This window comes from Loxodonta africana, chromosome 7 (genome assembly GCF_030014295.1).
Source record: "Loxodonta africana isolate mLoxAfr1 chromosome 7, mLoxAfr1.hap2, whole genome shotgun sequence".
Classification (NCBI taxonomy): domain Eukaryota; kingdom Metazoa; phylum Chordata; class Mammalia; order Proboscidea; family Elephantidae; genus Loxodonta; species Loxodonta africana.
In genome coordinates, this window is record NC_087348.1 from 26,300,319 (window position 1) to 26,319,971 (window position 19,653).

The following is a 19,653-nucleotide window of genomic DNA, read 5'->3' on the forward strand; positions in this document are numbered from 1 at the left end:
AGACTCGTATGTGAAGAGACTGTTAGAATTGCAACCTAGCTGACATTTCTCCTGCATATGTTAGTCAAGTCATGTTTTCTAACAGATTCTGTAATGGATTCCTTTAGTAGACTAATCATTTGTCCATTATTCAAACTTTCATTGCACATTTTTATTTCCTTTCACTGTGATTCTTCCTATCTACCTTATTCCCCTTTTGTCTCTGGCTCTCTTCAGTAAAAATTTTGTTTGTCTTCCATGGATTCTGGAAAGGAAAAGAGAGAAGAGAAGAAGGGAAAAGAGAGATAGACAAAAAGAGAGAGAAAGAGGTTGGAGAATTTTTTTAACAGAAATGAAATTTTCATGAATTCCAAAGAATACATTAATACAAATTTTATTAATTGTTTGAGGCCTTTATTATCTTATTAACATAACTATTAAAATACAATTAGAAGGTATTATGATATTAGTGTGTGTATTCCCAAGAGTTATATACAAATTACCTGGATTTACACAGAACTAACAACTTAATTTAATTATGTTTTTTATATTAGAGTTCTCTAATGATCAAATGAGTATTTTTTGCTCTGTAACCCCACATTTATGAAGCCATTTATTCTAGCTAGTAGAAAAATCTCCCACGTGGATCTATAGGGAGCATTTTAGAGAAACAAAGACATGTACCTTCCCCTCCTTCCAATGGTAATAAAGCTGATTAGCTTGCTCTCTGTTAAAACTACATCTGAATAAGACAAAACTGTGGCAAGTGGCATGGGATGAATATAAATCAATTGTAAAACACCGAGTGAAGTCCCACCGTACATATGACAGATTTTTCACTTCCTATTTTTATTTGTTGTTGTTTTAAGCTCTGATTAATGGCAGCTCCATTTACTAAAGTACAAAACGTTGCCTGATTTTGCACTGTCTTCATGACTGTTGGTGTGGTCCAGTCCACTGTTTTGGCCACCATGTATTTTGAGTGTCTTCCAACCTAGTGGAGTCCTGGTGGTGCAACGGTTATGCTCTGGGCTGCCAACCAAAGGTCAGTAGTTTTAACCAACTAGCTTTGCTGCCAGAGAAAGGTGGGTCAGTCAGCTTCCATAAAGGTTACAGCCTTGGAAAATCTACGGGACAGTTCTACTCTAAGTCAGAATTCACTAGAAGGCAACAGGTTTGGTTTGGTTTGTTCCAAGCTTGATGGCTTATCTTTAGCACTACATTGGACAATATTCTGTTAGGATCCCTAGGATTTTCACTGGCTAATTTTTGGAAATAGATCTCTAGGCCTTTCTTCCTAGTCTGTCTTAGTCTAGAAGCTCGTCTCAGAAACCTATCCACCAGGCATGACGCTGCTGGTATTTGAAATACTGATGACATAGCTTCCAGCATCATAGCAACAAGCAGACCACAATAGTATGACAAACTGACAGACTAATGGTGGTTTCACTCCCATAATCACTGGAAAATACAGATGCCAAAGACTTAATGAATCAAACGCATCAGTCTATGACACAATGAAAAAAAAAAATGGAAGCCCCGAAAGCTCTCTCCTAAATAGGGTAAATCCACTCTTCAATTGTGTTTTAATCAGTGAGGCTTTCAGTTGAGATTCTGGTGCTTCTTTGATTTTTTTTTTCTTCTTCTTTTTTTATTTTTCCATGCATTTTTCTTTATTCATACTCCTATAATGAGAAGCAGTCTGATGGCATAGACCAAAAAACAAAACAAACCCATTGCTGTCGAGTAGATTCTGACTCCTAGCGGCCCTATAGGACAGAATAGAAGTGCCCATAGAGTTTCCAAGATTAGCTGCCATACCGCTTAACCACCAGCCACCAGAGTTTACTGATGTTAGAGAGGAAATAAATACATAAATAAAAAACAAATACCACTTTGTGGCAAAAATAGTGATTTTATTCTTTTTGCAATAGATTTATTAGTAATTATTGGGCAATATTTGTAATTATTGGGCAATATTTATTTCATGGAAACCTGGGTGGGGTAGTGGTTAAGTGCTACGGCTGCTACCCAAAAGGCCAGCAGCTAGAATCTACGAGGCACTCCTTGGAAACTCTATGGGACAGTCCTACTCTGTCCTCTAGGGTTTCAATGAGTCACAATTGACTCGATGGCAACGGGTTTTTTTTTATTTTTTTTTTATTTCATAGTTCTTCCAAGATTGCATAAGCAACTAGAATATATTAAAGAAACAGTTATGGTTTCTTTGGGCAGGCATAGTCTCTCGAATTCACACAAGGACTTGCAAGGCTAACGAGCATACAAATAGAGAGAAGAAAACAAACAAATGCTTTGCAGTTGCATTCATTTGGACACCTAGTGACCCTATAGTGACCTTATAGGACAGAATAGAGAAGCCCTGTAGGCTGTAATATTTGCAGAAGCAGCCGGTCACATCTTTCTCCTGTTGAGTGGCTGGTAGATTCAAATGGTTGACCTTTAGGTTAGCAACAAGCACTTAACCACTTCTCCACCAGGGCTCCTTATGAATAGAAAAACATCTTAAAATTGTCATTAAAACTTAAAAGACAATAATAACGACATGATAACCTGCAAAGCTAAAAATGGACAAATTAATAATACGTGTTTGAAAAAAAAATTAAAAGATAACATCCTGTTTTTGTTTGCATACAAGGTGCATTATCTCCAGAATACCACCTGCTGTCCTGCTCACCACTGTTCTAGAAATGTCAATGGAATGGAGTAATTAAGAGAAAAGAGCACATAAAATAGTTGGACCATTGAAGGCTACCTTCTAAGACAACATGAAATATAAGTTTAAATTATCCCCTTCTCTAGTCATCTGAGAATATTTTAAAATTAAATCGCTTCTGCATAGTTTTCCTCATTTAAATTCAATCCAGTCTTCTAAGTGGTAGGTGGCGTTGTTCTCACTTTACAATAGAGGACATTAAGGAAAGGCGCTGATGCACACCACAGCAAATTCAGGACTAGTGTATTAGTGTGTACTTTCAATTATACTGCTTTTGGATTTTTTTTTTTAATTGTACTTTTTTAGGTGAAAGTTTACCCCTCAAGTTAGTTTCTCATACAAAATTTATACACACATTGTTATGTGAACCTAGTTGCTATTCCTATAATGTGACAGCACACTTCCCCCTTCCACCCCGAATTTCCTGTGTCCATTTAACCAGTTCCTAGCCCTTTCTGCCTTCTCATCTTACCTCTGGACAGCATCTGCCCATTTAGTCTCGTGTATCTATGATTTTGGATTTTTAAATGGTCTTTGGGAATCACAAAATATTGTATCTTTAAGAACCACTTAAATTGGCAAGTTTTTTTTTTTCTCTTTTTTTGTTTGTTTCTTTTAACATGACAAGTTTAGTTAACAAAGGAATGATCATTTCTTTCTCTTTTTTTTTTATACAGGAAATTGCATCAACATGATTCCAACTATTTTGTCACTGCCTATCAACTTTCTAGGGGGCAGTCATGGTTCAGTGGTAGAATTTTCACCTTCCTTGAGGGAATGCCAGGTTTGATTTCTATTTGTCAATGCAGGCTTGCATTCTACTATGATACCAAATAGGTTTCAGGGAAGCTTCCAAATTAAGATAGACGAGGAAGTAAGGCCGGGTGATCTACTTCTGAGAATCAGTCAGTGGAAACCTTCTAGATCACAGCGCTCTGATCCCCTTGTGAGTGGGCTTGCCATGAGTTGTAGGTCAACTCAAAGCAGTTAACAACACATCCCTTCGCTGCTTAGGATGTTATTACCCTCTTTTGAAAAACAAAGATGAAGATGTGATTGGGTGCAGTCTATTTTTCACATAATATCAGGATATTGCATTTAGGAAATGTCAATATTGTTATCAACACTGGATCCATACAAAATTCAGTTGAGGAATATCACTGAAGTCACCATATTTACTTTGCTGGGGTTTACAGGTGATTTTGAGGTACAAGTCTATCTCTTTTTACTATTTCTTGCAATCTATATTTTTACTCTGGTGGGAAATTTGGGACTGGTTCTATTAGTCATGGCAGATGCCCGGCTCCACAACCCCATGTACTATTATCTGAGTGTGTTATCTTTCTTAGATGCCTGTTCTTCTTCAGTTGTCACCCCAAAAATGTTAGTCAATTTCCTGGCAGAGAATAAAGTCATTTCATTTACTGGATGTGCAACACAGATGCTGCTCTTTGTCACTTTTGGGACCACAGAATCCTTTCTTTTGGCGGCAATGGCATATGATCGCTATGTAGCAATCTACAGCCCACTTTTCTATTCAGTTAACATGTCACCCAGGGTCTATGTGTCACTCATCATTGCTTCTTATCTTTGTGGTATTTCACATGCTACTTTACACACAGTAGCAACTTTTAACCTCTCCTTCTGTGCGTCTAATGAAATCAGACACATCTTTTGTGATATCCCTCCACTTCTTGCTATCTCCTGTTCTGACACTCTTATCAACCAACTTCTACTCTTCTACTTTGTGGATTCTATTGAGATGGTCAATATTCTGATTGTCTTGATATCTTATGGATTCACTTTTATGGCCATTCTGAAGGTGCGCTCTGCTGAAGGAAGGCGAAAAGTGTTTTCCACTTGTGGCTCTCACCTAACTGGAGTATCAATTTACCATGGAACAATCCTCTTCACGTACTTGAGACCAAGTTCCAGCTATGCTTTGGACCATGACATGATAGTGTCTGTATTCTACACCATTGTGATTCCCATGCTGAACCCCATCATCTACAGTTTGAGGAACAAAGATGTAAAAGAAGCAATGAAAAAATTGTTTCAGAGAAATTGGTTCCTAAACAAAGTACATTTTTAGCATTGTAAAACTAAAAAGAATGTTGGCTGTCAGTCCATATTTCTAAAGTTGAATCTAGAAAAGAAACTCTTGTTTTTCTGTTAAAGTGTCTATATGCTCTAGAATATTTCCTAATAAAGCATTAATCAACCTTCCAAGGCAGAATTTTATAAGTTGAGATAAATTGCATCATTTATATGCCTATAGGATTATTTTCAAATTTACCCATATTAAACATTCAATGATGGATGTATGTTGGTATGATTAGGATTTGTTTAAGTTGATCTTCACTTACTTATAATGATGATGTCCTGAGAACTCTATAACTTCACATATTCTCGCATTATTTAAAGTAACTCTTTAGCAAACATTTGGAAGTTGATTTCCCATTCTGGAACCCTTGGGTAGGACCTGCCAAAGATTACTAGCCCCTTATGCCTCGACACACTCAGGTCTATCTAGGCCTTTGAATATGTCTTCTGTACCATTTGGCTCAACACCATAAATGTCGATCCCATTATTACAGTTTTTCTTCGCTATCATCCAATCACAAAAAATGATTAGACTCATTCTGCAACTACTGAGGGGCTAGGTGGTAGCATTTATTGAGAGTATACGTAAGGCTCAGTAAAAATGAACATATAGCTTAGAGAATAATCTACTACTGGCTATTCTGTGTGGTTGCTTCAAAATCTGAAAAAAAAAAAAAAAAACTATCCCATCATTGTAAATATTTTAATGATTCTAGTTCAATTACCAGTTCTTCCTTTATTCTCTATGAAGAACAACCCTGCATTGGTCAATATGTAAAAAAAAAAAAAAAAAAGCTTAATGGACCAATGAGCATGGCTCAGAGAATGAAAAAGATTCTACATTACCTCAACTCTCTCCTGATTAAGCTGACTCCTCATTTAATTATTTGCTTTTATTTCAATATTTATTTTAAGATTCATTATAAGTAAAAATTATGCTTCATTTAGTAAAACACATTTTCTTTCTATCAGTGTTGGTTACCTTGTGGCTCTACCATAACAAAATCGTTACAACCTAGCAATCAAAACAATGTTCCTACAAAAGCCAATTCTTTTTTTTTTTTTCTTATTGTGCTTCAGATGAAGGCTTACAGACCAACTAATATACATATGGTTTTGTGACATTAGTTGGCAACCCTGCAACTTGGCAACACTCTCCCCTTCTCAACCTTGGGTTCCCCATTTCCATTCGTTTAGTTTTCCCGTCCCCTCCTGCCTTCTTGCCCTTGCCTCTAGGCTGGTGTGCCCATTTAGTCTTATATACTTGGCTGAAGTATATAAGCACATTTTTTTTTTTTTACTTGGTTGAACTACATGTATTATTATTAGTTTTATGGGCCTATAAGAACTCTGATGATGCAGTGCTTAAGAACTCAGTTGCTAACCAAATGGTTGGTAGTTTGAATCCACCACTCACTCCTTGAAAACCCCATGGGGTAGCTCTACTCTGTCCTGTAGGGTCACTATGGTTTGCAATGGATTTGATGACTTTTTTTTTTTTTTTTTGGTTTCAGGGCTAATCTTTGGCTTAAAATGAACCTCAGGGGTAAATTCAGTACTGAGTTAAAAGGGTTTCTGCGAGCCATACTCTTGAGGTTTCTTCAGTCTCTGTCAGACCAGTACATCTGGTCTTTTTTTGTAAGTTAGAATTTGTTCTACATTTTTCTCCAGCTCTGTCCAGGATGCTCTATTGTGATCCTTTTCAGTACAGTCAGCGGTGGTAGCTGGATACCATCTAGTTGTACTGGACTCAGTCTGTTGGAGGCTATGGTAGTTGTGGGTCCATTTGTCTTTTGGACTAATCTTTCCATTATGTTTTTTTCTTCATTTTTCCTTGCACCAGACTGGGTGGAACCAATGATGTCTCTTAGATGGCTGCTCATAAGCTTTTAAGATGCCAGATGCTACTTAACAAAGTATAATGTAGAACTTTTTATTTATAAACTATGTTGTGCCTATTGAGCTAGTTGTCCCCCGAGACCATGGTCCCCAGCCTTCAGCCCAGTAATTTGGTCCTTCAGGGAGTTTGGATGTGTCTATGAACCAACCTTCTATGACTTTGCCTGGCTGAAGTTTTGCTGACTACCCCAGTATCGTGTACCATCTTACCCTTGAATTGTCTAGTTAGTGTTTTTCCCTCTCCATGCCTTCCCTGCCTCATAACCATCGAAGATTGTTGCTTTCTGTGTGTAAATCTTTTCATGAAATTTTATAATAGTGGTGTCATACAGTATTTGTCCTTTTGTGATTGACTTATTTTACTCAGCATAATGTCTTCCAGATTCATACATGTTGTCAGATGTTTCTCAGATTCATCATTGTTTTTCATTTTGTGTGTATGTACCATAGTTTATCCTTTCATCTGTTGATGGGCACTTAAGTTGTTTCCATGTTTTTGCTATTGTGAATAATGCTGCAGTGAACATGAGTGTACATATGTCTATTTATGTGAGAGCTTTTACTTCTCTAGGATATATTCCTAGCAGTGAAATGGAGGGATCATATGGTATTTCTATTTCTAGCTTTTTAAGGAAGTACCTTATTATTTTCCAAAACGATTGTACCATTTGGCATTCCCATCAGCAGTACATAAGAGTTCCGATCTCCCTGGGGCCTCTTCAACATTTTTTTATTTCCTATTATTATTTTTTTTTCTTTTTTGTGCCAGTAATGCAGTGTGAGATGGTATCTCATTGTAGTTTTGATTTGCATTTCTTTAATGGCTAGTGATCGTGAACATTTCCTCTTGCTCTGTTGGCTGCTTTAGTGTGTTTTTTTTTTTTTGGTGAAGTGGCTGCTCATATCCTTTGCCCATGATTTAAATGGATTGTCTTTTTGTCGTAGAGGTGTTGGATTTTCCTATAGATTTTTTGGGATTAGGCCTTTTTGAATAGATCAGAGCCAATTTCTTTTTTTTTTCCCCAATCTGTAGGTTCTCTTTTTACTCTTTTGGTGAAGGCTTTTGATGAGCATAAGTGTTTAAGTTTTAGAAGATCCTAGTTACGTAGCTCATCTTCTGCTATTTGTGTATTGTTAACTATGTTTTGTATCCTACTTATGCCATGTATTAGGGACTCTAGCATTGACCTTACATTTTCTTTCATGATCTTTTTAGTTTGATTTTATATTTAAGTTTTTGATATATTTTAAGTTAGTTGTTTTGTATGGTGTAAGGTATAGGTACTGTTTCATTTTTTTGCTGATGAATATCCAGTTTTGCCACCACCATTTGTTAAAAAGACTGCCTTTTCCCCATTCCATGGACACTGGAATGGATTTACATCTGGGTTCTCAGCTCTGTTCCATTGATCAATGTGTCTGTTGTTGTACCAGTACCAGACTGCTTTGACTACCATAGCTGCATAGTAGGTTCTGAGGTAAGGTAGTGTAAGTGCTCCTACTTATTCTTCTTCTTCATTTCTGCTTTACTTATCAGGGCCTCTTTCCTTTTCATACAAAGTTAATGATTAGTTTTTTCCATCTAGTTAAAGAATGCTTTTGGTATTTGGATCGAGATTGCATTGTATTTGTAGATTTCTTTGCACAGAATTGGCATTTTTACAATGTTGTATCTTCCTATTCATGTACTTGGCATGTTTTCCTATTTACATAGGTCTCTTTTGGTTCCTTACAACCATGTTTTCTAGTTTTCTTTGTACAGGTCTTTTATATCCGTTGTTAGATTTACTCCTATGTATTTCACTTGTTTCAGACAGTAGCCTGAAAGTGATGGAACATGCAATCAGGATACATTGAAAATTTTTGGTGATAGAAATTTGAAAGTTGGAAACAAAGAAGAATTGGTAGTTGGAATATATGGCCTTGGTTTTAGGAACAATACCAGAGATTGCATGATAAAATTTTGCAAGACCAACGACTTCATTGCAAATACCTTTTTTCACCAACATAAATGGTGACTATATACACGGACCTTTATAGAAGAAATACACGGGAATCAAGTCAACTACAACTGTGCAAAAAGATGATGGAAAAGCTCAATATCATCAGTCAGAACAAGGCCAGTGGCAGACTGCAGAACAGACCATTAGTTACCGATAGGCAATTTCAAGTTGAGGCTGAAGAAAATCAGAACAAGTCCACAAGAGCCAAAATACAACCTTGATATATCCCATCTCAATTTAGAAACCATCTCTAGATTTGATGCCTTGAACACTAATGACCAGACCAAGTTGTGAAATGACATTAATGACGTCATGCATGAAGAAAGCAAGAGGTCATTAAAAAGACAGGAAAGAAAGAAAAGACCAACATGGATGTCAGAAGAGATTCTGAAACTTGATTTTGAACATAGAGAATCTAAAACAAACAGAAGAAATAATGAAGTAAAAGAGCTGAACAGAAGATTTCAAAGGCCAGATCGAGAAGACAAAGTAAAGTATTATAATGACACATGCAAAGACCTGTAGTTAGAAAACCAAAAGGGAAGAACACACTTGACATTTCTCAAGCTGAAAGGACTGAAGAAAAAATTCAAGCCTTGGGTTGCAATGTTGAAGGATTCTACAGGGGGAAATATTAAACGACTCAGGAAGCATCAAAAAAAAAAAAATGGAAAGAATACACAGAGTCATGATACCAAAAAAATTTGTCGACTTTCATCCATTTCAGGAGGTTCCATAAGATCAGGAACTGATGGTACTGAAGGAAGAGGTCCGACCTACACTGAATGGAATGGAGAAAAACAAGGCTCCAGGAATTGGCAGAATACCAGTTGAGATGTTTCAACAAACTGATGCAGCACTAGAAGTGCTCACTCGTCTATGTCAAGAAATTTGGAAGACAGCTATCTGGCCAGCCAACTAGAAAAGGTCCATATTTATGCCTATTCCCAAGAAAGGTGATCCAACTGAATGTGGAAGTTATTGAGCAATATTGTTAATATGACACGCAAGTAAAATTTTGCTAAAGATCATTCAAAAGTGGTTGCAGCACTATACCGACAGGAAACTGCCAGAGATTCAAGCTGAATTCAGAAGAGGATGTGGAACCATGAATATCATTGCTGATGTCAGATGGATCCTGGTGGAATTCAGAAAATACCAGAAAGATGTTTACCTGTGATGCATTGACTACGCAAAAGCATTGGACTGCATGGCTCATAACAAATTATGGATAACTTTTCTAACTTTGTAAAGAATGGGAATTACAGAATACTTAATTGTGCTCATGAGGAAGCTGTATATAAATCAAGAGGCAGTCACATGAAGAAAACAATGGGATACTGTGCAGTCTAAAATCAGGGAAAGTTTGGTCAGATTTTGTCTTAGTCATCTAGTGTTGCTGTAACAGAAATACCACAAGTGTGGATGGCTTTAATAAAGAGAAATTTATTCTCTCAGAGTTTAGTAGGCTAGAAGTACAAAGTCAGGGCATCAGCTCCAGGGGAAGGCTTTCTCTGTCAGCTCTGGAGGAAGGCCCTTGTCATCAGTCTTACCCTGGACTAGGAGCTTCTCCATGCAGGAACCCCAAGCCCAAAGTTGGTGCTCTGCTCCTGGCACTGCTTTCTTGGTGATATGAGGTCTGCTTGCTTCCCTTTCCTTTTATCTCTTGTAAGATAAAAGGAGGTGCAGGCCACATGCCAGGGAAACTCGCTTTACATTGAATCAAGGATGTGACCTCAATAAAGGTGTTACAATCCCACCCTAATCTTCTTTAATGTAAAATTACAATCACAAAATGGAGGACAACCACACAATACTGGGAATCATGGCCTAATTTGATACATATTTTGGAGGGACACAATTCAATCTATGACACTCCATCCTTTCACTCCCCAAAATTCATGTCCTTGCCACACATAAAACACATTCACCCCACCACAACATAGCAAAATTGGCTCCAAGTCCAAAATTCAAAAACTCCTCTTCATCTGTGAAATCTAGAATACAAGTTATCTGCTTCCAAAGTACAATGGCAAATCAGACACAAGCTAGACATTTCCATTATAAATGGGAGAAACTGGAGGGAAAGAAGGCATAACAGGCACAAAGCAACTCAGCAGAACACATTACACTAGCCCTTTAGGAGTTAGAAATAATTCTCCGTTCTCTGAGGCCATTAACACAATAGCTCTGCCCTCCAAACTCTAGATACTGGCCAGAATTTTGCAAGACCAATGACTTCATTGCAAATACCATTTTTCACGAACATAAATGGTGACTATATACATGGACCTTTACAGAAGAAATACACAGGAATCAGGTCAACTACAACTGTGCAAAGAGATGACAGAAAAGCTCAATATCATCAGTCAGGACTCTGAGTGGAGTTGCTTGACCCTGGGCTTCAGCTCCTCCTTCCAGACCCATTGGGACAGCAACTCTGCCCCCTCGGCTTCAGGTACAACATTCTTCCAGTTCATCTGAGTAGCAACGCCACCCTTAGAAACATCAGAGGCCAGAGCTCCACCCTTTGAAATCCCAGAGGTGGAGGCCATAACTTTTGAGACTGAGTCACCTTGGCTTCCAGTGTTCCTTGGCTCTCTGTATCTCTGGCCTCGCTGCCCTCATCTTCACAGCTCAAGCAAGTGTTCCAAAGCTCTGTAGCTTCACCAGTAAGTGCCTGGAGGCACCCCACCCCACCAGGAAGCCTCCTGCACACAGGAACTCAGCCATCTTGCTCTGTGGTTTGGAAAGCCTAGCCCCGCCAATAAGTGCCCAGAGGCACCCCACTCCACCAGGAAACCTCACACTAGCAGGCACTCAGGTCTCAGGGTCCATGTGTGGGTTGGCTCCAGTGCTGTCTGGTGCTGGTCTCCTGGTTCTGCTGCTCCTGTTTCTTTGCCACTGCCATTTCTCTACTGCTGCATGTTCTCTGCTGCTGCTGGTCCTCTGCCCCTGCAGCTTCTCTATCCATTCACAATATTCAAAACCACTTCCACATTTTAGGTATCTGTTACAGGAGCACCCCACTCTTGGGACCAAATTTCTGACTTAGTCATCTAGTGCTGTTGTAACAGAAATACCACAGGTGGATGGCTTTAACAAAGAGAAATTTATTCTCTCACAGTCTAGTAGTCTAGAAGTCCAAATTAAGGTCATAAGTTCCAGGGCAAGGCTTTCTCTGTCAACTCTGGAGGAAGGCACTTGTCATCAATCTTCTGGATTAGGACCTTTTCCATGAAGGAACCCAGGTCCAAAGAACGTGCTCTGCTCCTGGCACTGTTTTCTTGGTGATATGAGTTCCCCACTCTCTGCTTGCTTCCCTTTCCTTTATCCCTTGTAGAAAAAAGGTGGTGCAGGCCACATTCCTGTGAAACTCCCTTTACGTTGGATCAGGGACGTGACACTAATTTTTGAGGAAGTGTGAAATTGTTTTCCACAATGGCTGTGCCATTTTACATTCCCAGCAGTAGTAGGTGAGGGCTCTGATTTCTTTACAACATTCTTTTTATTTTGAAAAAATTAAACAGGCTATATTACTGGAAGAAAGAAACTGGTCTTCATGAAATTTGACTTATTAGTCTAGTGACTCATAGCTAATTAGCATCAGAGCAAGAACTATGTCCTGCATCATTGGATTTATTTTCCAATCCTATGTCATAAGCTTTTCAAATGAGGAATCATTTTTTTGGAGGTCAAGGTGATTCATTGAATTATTTTTATCAGGTGGTTTATTTTACCCAAGTTTTTCTCTTGTTTACTGCAGGGGGAGGGGGATCTTGTTTTTTTTCTGTTCCAAAAAAGACTTAGTATGTTTTCTTCTTGGGAAATCCCCTATGGCCTACAAGAAGGCCTTAAGAAGCTGGTATGAAAATCCATACACGTAATTTTTTTTTTTTAAAGGTCATAGCAGACATTGACTGAGTGAGCAGTTTGGTTCTACAGGTAAGAGGGAACCTTTTTCCACACTTACAAAATATTTCAGAAGCTAGATACTTGAATCTCAAACTAATGTACATAATTTAATATTTAAATTTGAAATAGGTGATTCTAGTTAATTCAGACTTGTGTTAAAAATTGAATCCGGTATCTTCCTGAGAAAATAGCAAAGAAAACAGAAAGAGCTCTTTATATAGTTAGATCAATAGATGTGTAAATCAGAAATTTGCTTTAATTTCATCATAACAGCAGTATAATTGAGAAGCTATATTTTAAAATCAAGGAAATAATTAAATGAAGAGAAAACCAGATCTCATAATTGCTTTCACTTGAAGAAATATAAATTAATTTTAAAATTATTTTGTTCTAGAAAACATTGATTTTTTTTTTTTTTTAATTTCCTGGTCTATTTAAGCTGGGTTAATTTTTAAAAAATTAAAATATGTGAGGATATTATTCTGCATTTTTTCTAGGGAATGATGACACCAGAATTATGGCATGGCATAATGGAATTGCAGTATGGTCAATTGGAAACGGTGTAGACTATGGAATCAGAGAAATCTGAGCTGGAATTTTTGCTCCACTTTTTTAGTTACTATCTGTGTGACTTTGCTCGTTATATGTCTAGGTGGGCCTCAATTCTTTCATCTATAAAAGGACATTAACTTAGATTGTTTTAAGTTTGCTCTGTAGATTACATATGATAATGTACACAAAATTCCTGACCGCTAGGATCCACTCGGAGCCCTGGTGATGCAGTGGTTAAGAGCTCCGCTGCTAACCAAAAGATCAGCAGTTAGAATCCACCAGCCACTTCTTGGGAACCACGTGGGGCAGTTTTATTCTGTCCTTTAGAGTTGCTATGCGTCAGAATCGACTGGACTACAACAGGGCTTTTTTCTTTTTTCATTTAGTTTCCTTGCAGTTATTAGGTGCTGCAAGTCAGTTCTGACTCATAGTGACCCTATGTAAAACAGAATGAAACACTGCTGGTCCTGTGCCATCCTCATGATCCTTGTTATGCTTCAGCCCATTGTTGCAGCCTTGTCAGTCCATCTCATTGACGGTCTTCCTCTTTTTCACTGACCCTCTGCTTTACTAAGCATGATGTCCTTCTCCAGCAACTGATCCACTCAGTAATATCCAGTAGCTACTGTCATAGCTTCTCAAATTTAGTATTTGTGGTATTGTTCTCAGGAACTTCTGATACCTTACATTTTCTGACTGTATGAGACTTGAGGAACTAATTTGATTTTACTCTTCCTGATGGTTCAGGTTTTGTTCAATATCTCAGGGTATTTGTTTTTGTCTTTCTAGTCTCTATCTCCTGTTAATGTGAAATCAACTAGTTGTAAAAACACTAGTTCTAATTTCCTTACAGCTTAGTAAACAGAAATGTCTGTTTGAAGAAGGTTGAAGAAGCATTTAAACCCCATACTTTTTTCTCTATCAAGTCTCCAGTTCCCTACAGTGATGTAGATAATTACTTTAATGGGAGCTAACATGGTCTAAAATCTAGCTTCCCTTATAAATCACATTCTTGTTCTACAGACAAGCTCAAAGCCATGAACAGTGCCTGAAGGTTACATCAGCGAGAGTATCGGGAGAACTTAAACAAAACACACAATTATTTCACTGACAAGACAAAGGCAGAGTGCACTGACGGAGGTGCATTTTTTATGATCCTTTACAGCATAGAATCTTAGGATTCATTGGGTGTAATTTCATTAAAATGGTATTTGAATACATATTTAGTGTCATAAAGGAGACCAGGTGATGCAGTGGTTAAGCGCTAGGCTGCTAACTAAAAGGTGGCATTTTGAACCCACCAGCTGTCCGTGGGAGAAAGAAGCAACAGTCGGCTTCAGTAAAGATTTGAAAGCAAAAAACCAAACCCACTCTCACTGAGTCCATTCCAACTCATAGCAACTCCATAGGACAGAGTAGAACTGCCCCATAGTGTTTCCAAGGACCAGCTGGTGAATTTGAACTTCTGACTTTTTGGTTAGCATCCGAGCTCTTAACCACTATGCCACCAGCACTCCTCAGTAAAGATTGCAGCCTAAGAAATCCTATGGGGCAGTTCTACTCTGTTTTACAGGGTCACTGTGAGTCAGAAATAATTCCATGACAACTTTTATGTGTGTGTGTGTTTCATTTGACGAATATGAATAACTAAAAAAAAAACACCTAGCTACTGGCTTTTTTTTTTTTTTTTTAACTGCTTTAGGGTCAGTCATTGCTCAGTGTTTTGTTGAAAAAAATTGAATTTGTAACTCTGTTTTTTTTAAAATAAACAGAATTTGAAAGTTACTTTTAAATTTAATGTATGTTTCACATATAATCAAAAATTTAATTTAGTAAGTTATGTTGATACATCACATTAATAAGCCCTCCGCATGAATACTTCGTCCATGTGGTTGAACAGGATGTGTCTGAAATATTCTGTCAGTCTTACCTATTGCTTGGTACAGAGGACGATGTTACTTCTCCAAGCTCACACTGTCACTAGGTGCTATTTCTGAGATTTTAATAGAGGTTTTTCAAGTCCAAATATAATGTCCTTAATCTTCCACCATTGCTGTTTCATCTCAGAAGAGTCTGTTAGAACTGCAACCTAGCGGGCATTTTTCCTGCATGTGTTAGTCAAGTTACATTTTGTAATGAATTCCTTTAGAAGAATAATAATTAGCCCATTATTCAAAATTTGCGGGCATATTTTTATTTCCCTTCACCGTGCTTTTTCCTATCTACTACTAGTCCTATAGGGTCGCTATGAGTCGGAATCGAATTGATGGCAATGGTTTTTTTTGGGTTTACTAGTTCCTATTTCTACTCTGTATTATAAGGTCGCTATTTTTTATTATTTATTAGTCAAAATTGACTCAACGGAAAAGGGTTTGGTTTGGTTTTTCTCTTCAATAACTATTTTTTTTTTGTCTTCCATGGATTCTTGAGAGAAGAGAGGAAGGAAAAGAAAGAGATAGACGAGAAGAGAGAGAAAGAGGATTGGGGATGATTTGAACAGAAATGAAATTGCTGTGAATTTTGAAGAACATATTAATACATATTTTTTTAATTATTTGATGCCTTTATTAGTTCTCAATTATATAACTTAAAATACAATTAGAATTTATTATAAGAAGATATTAGTGTGTATATTCCCGAGTTATATACAAATTACCTGGATTTAGACAGAACTAGCAATTTAATTTAATTTTATGTTTTTATACTAGAGTTCTCTGAAGATCAAGTGACCATTTTTTGCTCTGCGACCCCAGTTTATGAAGCTATTTATTCTAGGTATTAGAAAAATCCCTCACATGGATCTGTGAGGAGCATTTTAGAGAAAATGAAGACATGTACCTTCCTCTCCTTCCAATGGTAATAAAGCTGATTAGCTCATTCTCTTCTTTAAAAATGATGTCTGAATAAGAAAAAACTGCAGTAAGTGGCATGAGATGAATATAAATCATTTGTAGAACACTGACTGAAGTCCCACTCTATTCATGACAGATTTTTTACTTCCTGTTGTTGTTAGCTGCCCTCAAATCAGTTCTGATTAATGGCAGCTCCACTTACAAAAATGCATAGTGTCGCCTGGTCCTGTGCTGTCTTCATGACTAGTGACATGCTCCAATCTGTGTATTTTGAGTGTATTTTTACCCTACTGGGAAATTTGGGGCTGGTTTTATTAGTCACAGCAGATGCCCGACTTCACAATCCGATGTACTATTTTCTGTGCATGTTATCCATCTTGGATGCCTGCTATTCTTCAGTTGTCACTCCAAAAATGTTGGTCAATTTTCTGACAGACAATAAAGCCATTTCATTTATTGGATGTGCAACACAGATGCTGCTCTTTGTCACTTTTGGGACCACAGAATGTTTTCTCTTGGCGGCAATGGCATATGATCGCTATGTAGCAATCTACAACCCACTTCTGTATTCAGTTAACATGTCACCCAGAGTCTATGTGCCACTCATCACTGCTTCGTATGTTGGTGGTATTGTGCATGGTACTTTACACACAGTTGCAACTTTTAGCATCTCCTTCTGTGCATCCAATGAAATTAGACATGTCTTTTGTGATATCCTTCCACTCCTTGCTATCTCCTGTTCTGACACTCACATCAACCAGCTCCTGCTCTTTTACTTTGTGGGTTCTATTGAGGTATTCACCATTCTGATTGTCCTGATCTCCTATGGCTTCATTCTGTTGGCCATTCTGAGGATGCACACTCCTGAAGGGAGGCAAAAAGTCTTTTCCACTTGTGGTTCTCACTTAACTGGAGTGTCAGTTTACCATGGAACAATCCTTTTCATGTATATGAGACCAAGTTCCAGCTATGCTTTAGACCATGACATGATAGTGTCTGTATTCTACACCATTGTGATTCCCATGCTGAATCCCATCATCTACAGTTTGAGGAACAAAGACGTAAAAGAAGCAATGAAAAAAGTGTTTGAGAGAAGTTGGTTTGTAAAGTACACTTTTAGCGTTGAGTAAAACTGAAAAGAATGTTGGATGTTAGTCCATATTTCTACTCAAAATTATTGAAGAAAATGTCTTGCTTGTAGTTAATAGTGTCCATATGTTCTAGAACATTTTCAAATAAACCATTAATTAATCTTTCAATGCATAATTTTACAAGTACAAATAAATTTTACCTCTATATACCTATGGCTGTATTCAAAATGATCCATATTAAACATTTATTGATGAATTAGTATTTGTATAATTGTATTTTCACTTACTATAATGATGATGGAAACCCTGGTGGCGTAGTGGCTAAGTGTAACGGCTGCTAACCAAGGGTCTGCAATTCAAATCTGCCAGGTGCTCTTCAGAAGCTCTACATAGCAGTTCTACTCTGTCCCACAGGGTTGCTACAAGTCAAAATCAACTCGACCACAACAGGTTTTGGTATAATGGTGATGCCCTCAAAACTCTATGATTTAACTTAGCCTCACATTTTTTATAACAATTACTCAGCACTCTTTTGGAAGTTTAATTCCTCACTCTGCAATCCCTGTGAAGAATCTCCCAAAGGTTACTTTACTTGCCCTCTGTGCCCTCACACATTCAAATCCATGCATCCTCTGAGCATGTCTTTTGCCTTGTTTGGCTCAATACCATATACTTTTATTCTGTTATTAAAGTTTTTCATTGACATTGCCCAGTCTCAGGAATTGACTCTATCCATTTTGAAAATATGAAATATATACTGAGACTAAACAAAATCAGTAGCTATTGAGCCTACTTCAACTCTTGTGACCCCAAGTATGTTACAGTAGAACTGTACTCCATAGGTTATTCAATGGCTGAGTTTATGGAAGTAGATCACCAGGCTTTTCTTTTGAGGCATCTCTGGGTGAGCTCAACATCCAAACTTTTGATTATCAGCTGGGTGTATTAAACATTTGTACTTTCCAGGAATCCCATGCTAAGACTTTATTGTTGTTATTTGTTAGGTTGCTGTCAAGTCAGCTCCTACTCTTGGTGACCTTATGTATAACAGAATGAAATATTGTCTGATCCTGTGCCATCCTCACAGTCTTTGATCTGTTTGAACTATTGTTGCAGCCACTGTGTCTTGTCTATCTCTTGAAGGTTTTCCCTCGTTTTTGCTGACCCTTTTCTTTACAAAACATGTTGTCGCTTCCTAGTGATTAATCTTTTCTTAGGATGTGTCCAACATAAGCAAGACAAAGCATAGCTACCTTAACTTCTAAGGAACGTAATGGCTGTACTTCCTTCGTTATGGATTTGTCTGTTCTTCAGAATTTCCATGGTATATTCAATATTCCTTGCCAACACCACAATTCAAGTTATTGTAGTGATACTGAGACCAGGTAGTAATATTTATTGAGAGTATACTTATAGCCCAGGGAAAACAAAGCTATAACACAGAGAATAACCAAAGATATAACTTAGAGAATAACCTACAACTGACTACTATGTGTGGTTTCTCCAAGATCTGAAAAACTAGCCCACCTTTGGGAAACCCTTTAGTGATCTTAGTTCAATTTCTGTTGTTGTTAGTTGCCATTGGGTTGATCCTTAGTTCTACCTTTATTCAGTAAATGTGAGGAACAGTCTTGCACTGGCCATTGTTCCTCAAAGTTCCTCAAAAGCCCAATGATCCAGGCCCAGGAAATTAAAATAGATCCCACATCACAGCAACTGTGTCCAGCTTATGCCAGGTTCCATTTATTTATTGGTTTTTGTTCCAAGACTTTTTATTTGAGAGTCACTGAGAATGAAGAGTTCTTTTTCTCTCAATGAAAGTCACTCTCTTCCCATCTGTGGTGCCTAACTTCTGACTCAACCACAACAAAGTCATCAGAATATTATAATTAAAACAATGTTCCTTTAAAAGTCAATTCTTAAGTGTAAGTTGAGTTCTGAACTAAGATCAGGTTGTGTCTTAAGCCAATCTCTTCTGAGATTTAAAAGAGAAAAATGAGCAGAGAGACTGGGGACCTCATAACACCAAGAAAGAAGAACCAGGAGAATAGTATGTCTTTGGACCCAGCGTCCTTGCGTTGAGAACTACTCGAACCGGAAGACTGATGACAAAGACTTTCCCCCAGAGCCAACAGAGAGAAACCCAGAGCCAACAGAGAGAAAAAGCCTTCGCCTAGAAGCGACACGCTGAATTTGGGCTTCTAGCTTCCTAGACTGTGAGAGAATAAATTTCTCTTTGTTAAAGCCATCCACTTGGGGTATTTCTGTTATAGCAGCACTGTATAACTAATATGAAATTTGGTACCGAGAGAGTGGGGTGCTGCTCTAACACATACCTAAAATATGGAAGTGGTTTTAAAGCTGTAGATGGTGAAAACCAGCAGCAGTAGAGAACAAGCCGTAACAGAGAACTGGAAATGGCACAACCACACAAGCGTTTGATGGTGTTGGAGCTGACCCACGGAGCTAGAGTGGTGAGTGCCTTTGCAAAGTAGGTTTCCTCGTGGAGTGGGGTGCCTCTAAGA

The 19,653-nt window shown here is 37.8% G+C and overlaps 2 protein-coding genes across 2 annotated transcripts; both read left to right on the plus strand.

Moving 5' to 3' along the window:
- Positions 1 to 3,125: 3,125 nt before the first annotated feature.
- Positions 3,126 to 5,589, plus strand: LOC135231872 (olfactory receptor 5T9-like). Its single transcript, XM_064289071.1, has one exon. It carries the CDS (start codon positions 3,819 to 3,821, stop codon positions 4,803 to 4,805), a length of 987 nt encoding a protein of 328 aa, XP_064145141.1. The 5' UTR covers positions 3,126 to 3,818; the 3' UTR covers positions 4,806 to 5,589.
- Positions 5,590 to 16,141: 10,552 nt separating this feature from the next.
- On the plus strand, positions 16,142 to 18,839 carry LOC100655041 (olfactory receptor 5T9-like). Its single transcript, XM_064289072.1, has one exon. It carries the CDS (start codon positions 16,223 to 16,225, stop codon positions 17,165 to 17,167), a length of 945 nt encoding a protein of 314 aa, XP_064145142.1. The 5' UTR covers positions 16,142 to 16,222; the 3' UTR covers positions 17,168 to 18,839.
- The last annotated feature ends 814 nt before the right edge of the window (positions 18,840 to 19,653 follow it).

Coding starts and splice junctions, on each gene's coding strand:
- LOC135231872 (XM_064289071.1), top strand. CDS start 3,819: ATGTCAATATTGTTATCAACACTGGATCCATACAAAATTCAGTTGAGG.
- LOC100655041 (XM_064289072.1), top strand. CDS start 16,223: ATGGCAGCTCCACTTACAAAAATGCATAGTGTCGCCTGGTCCTGTGCT.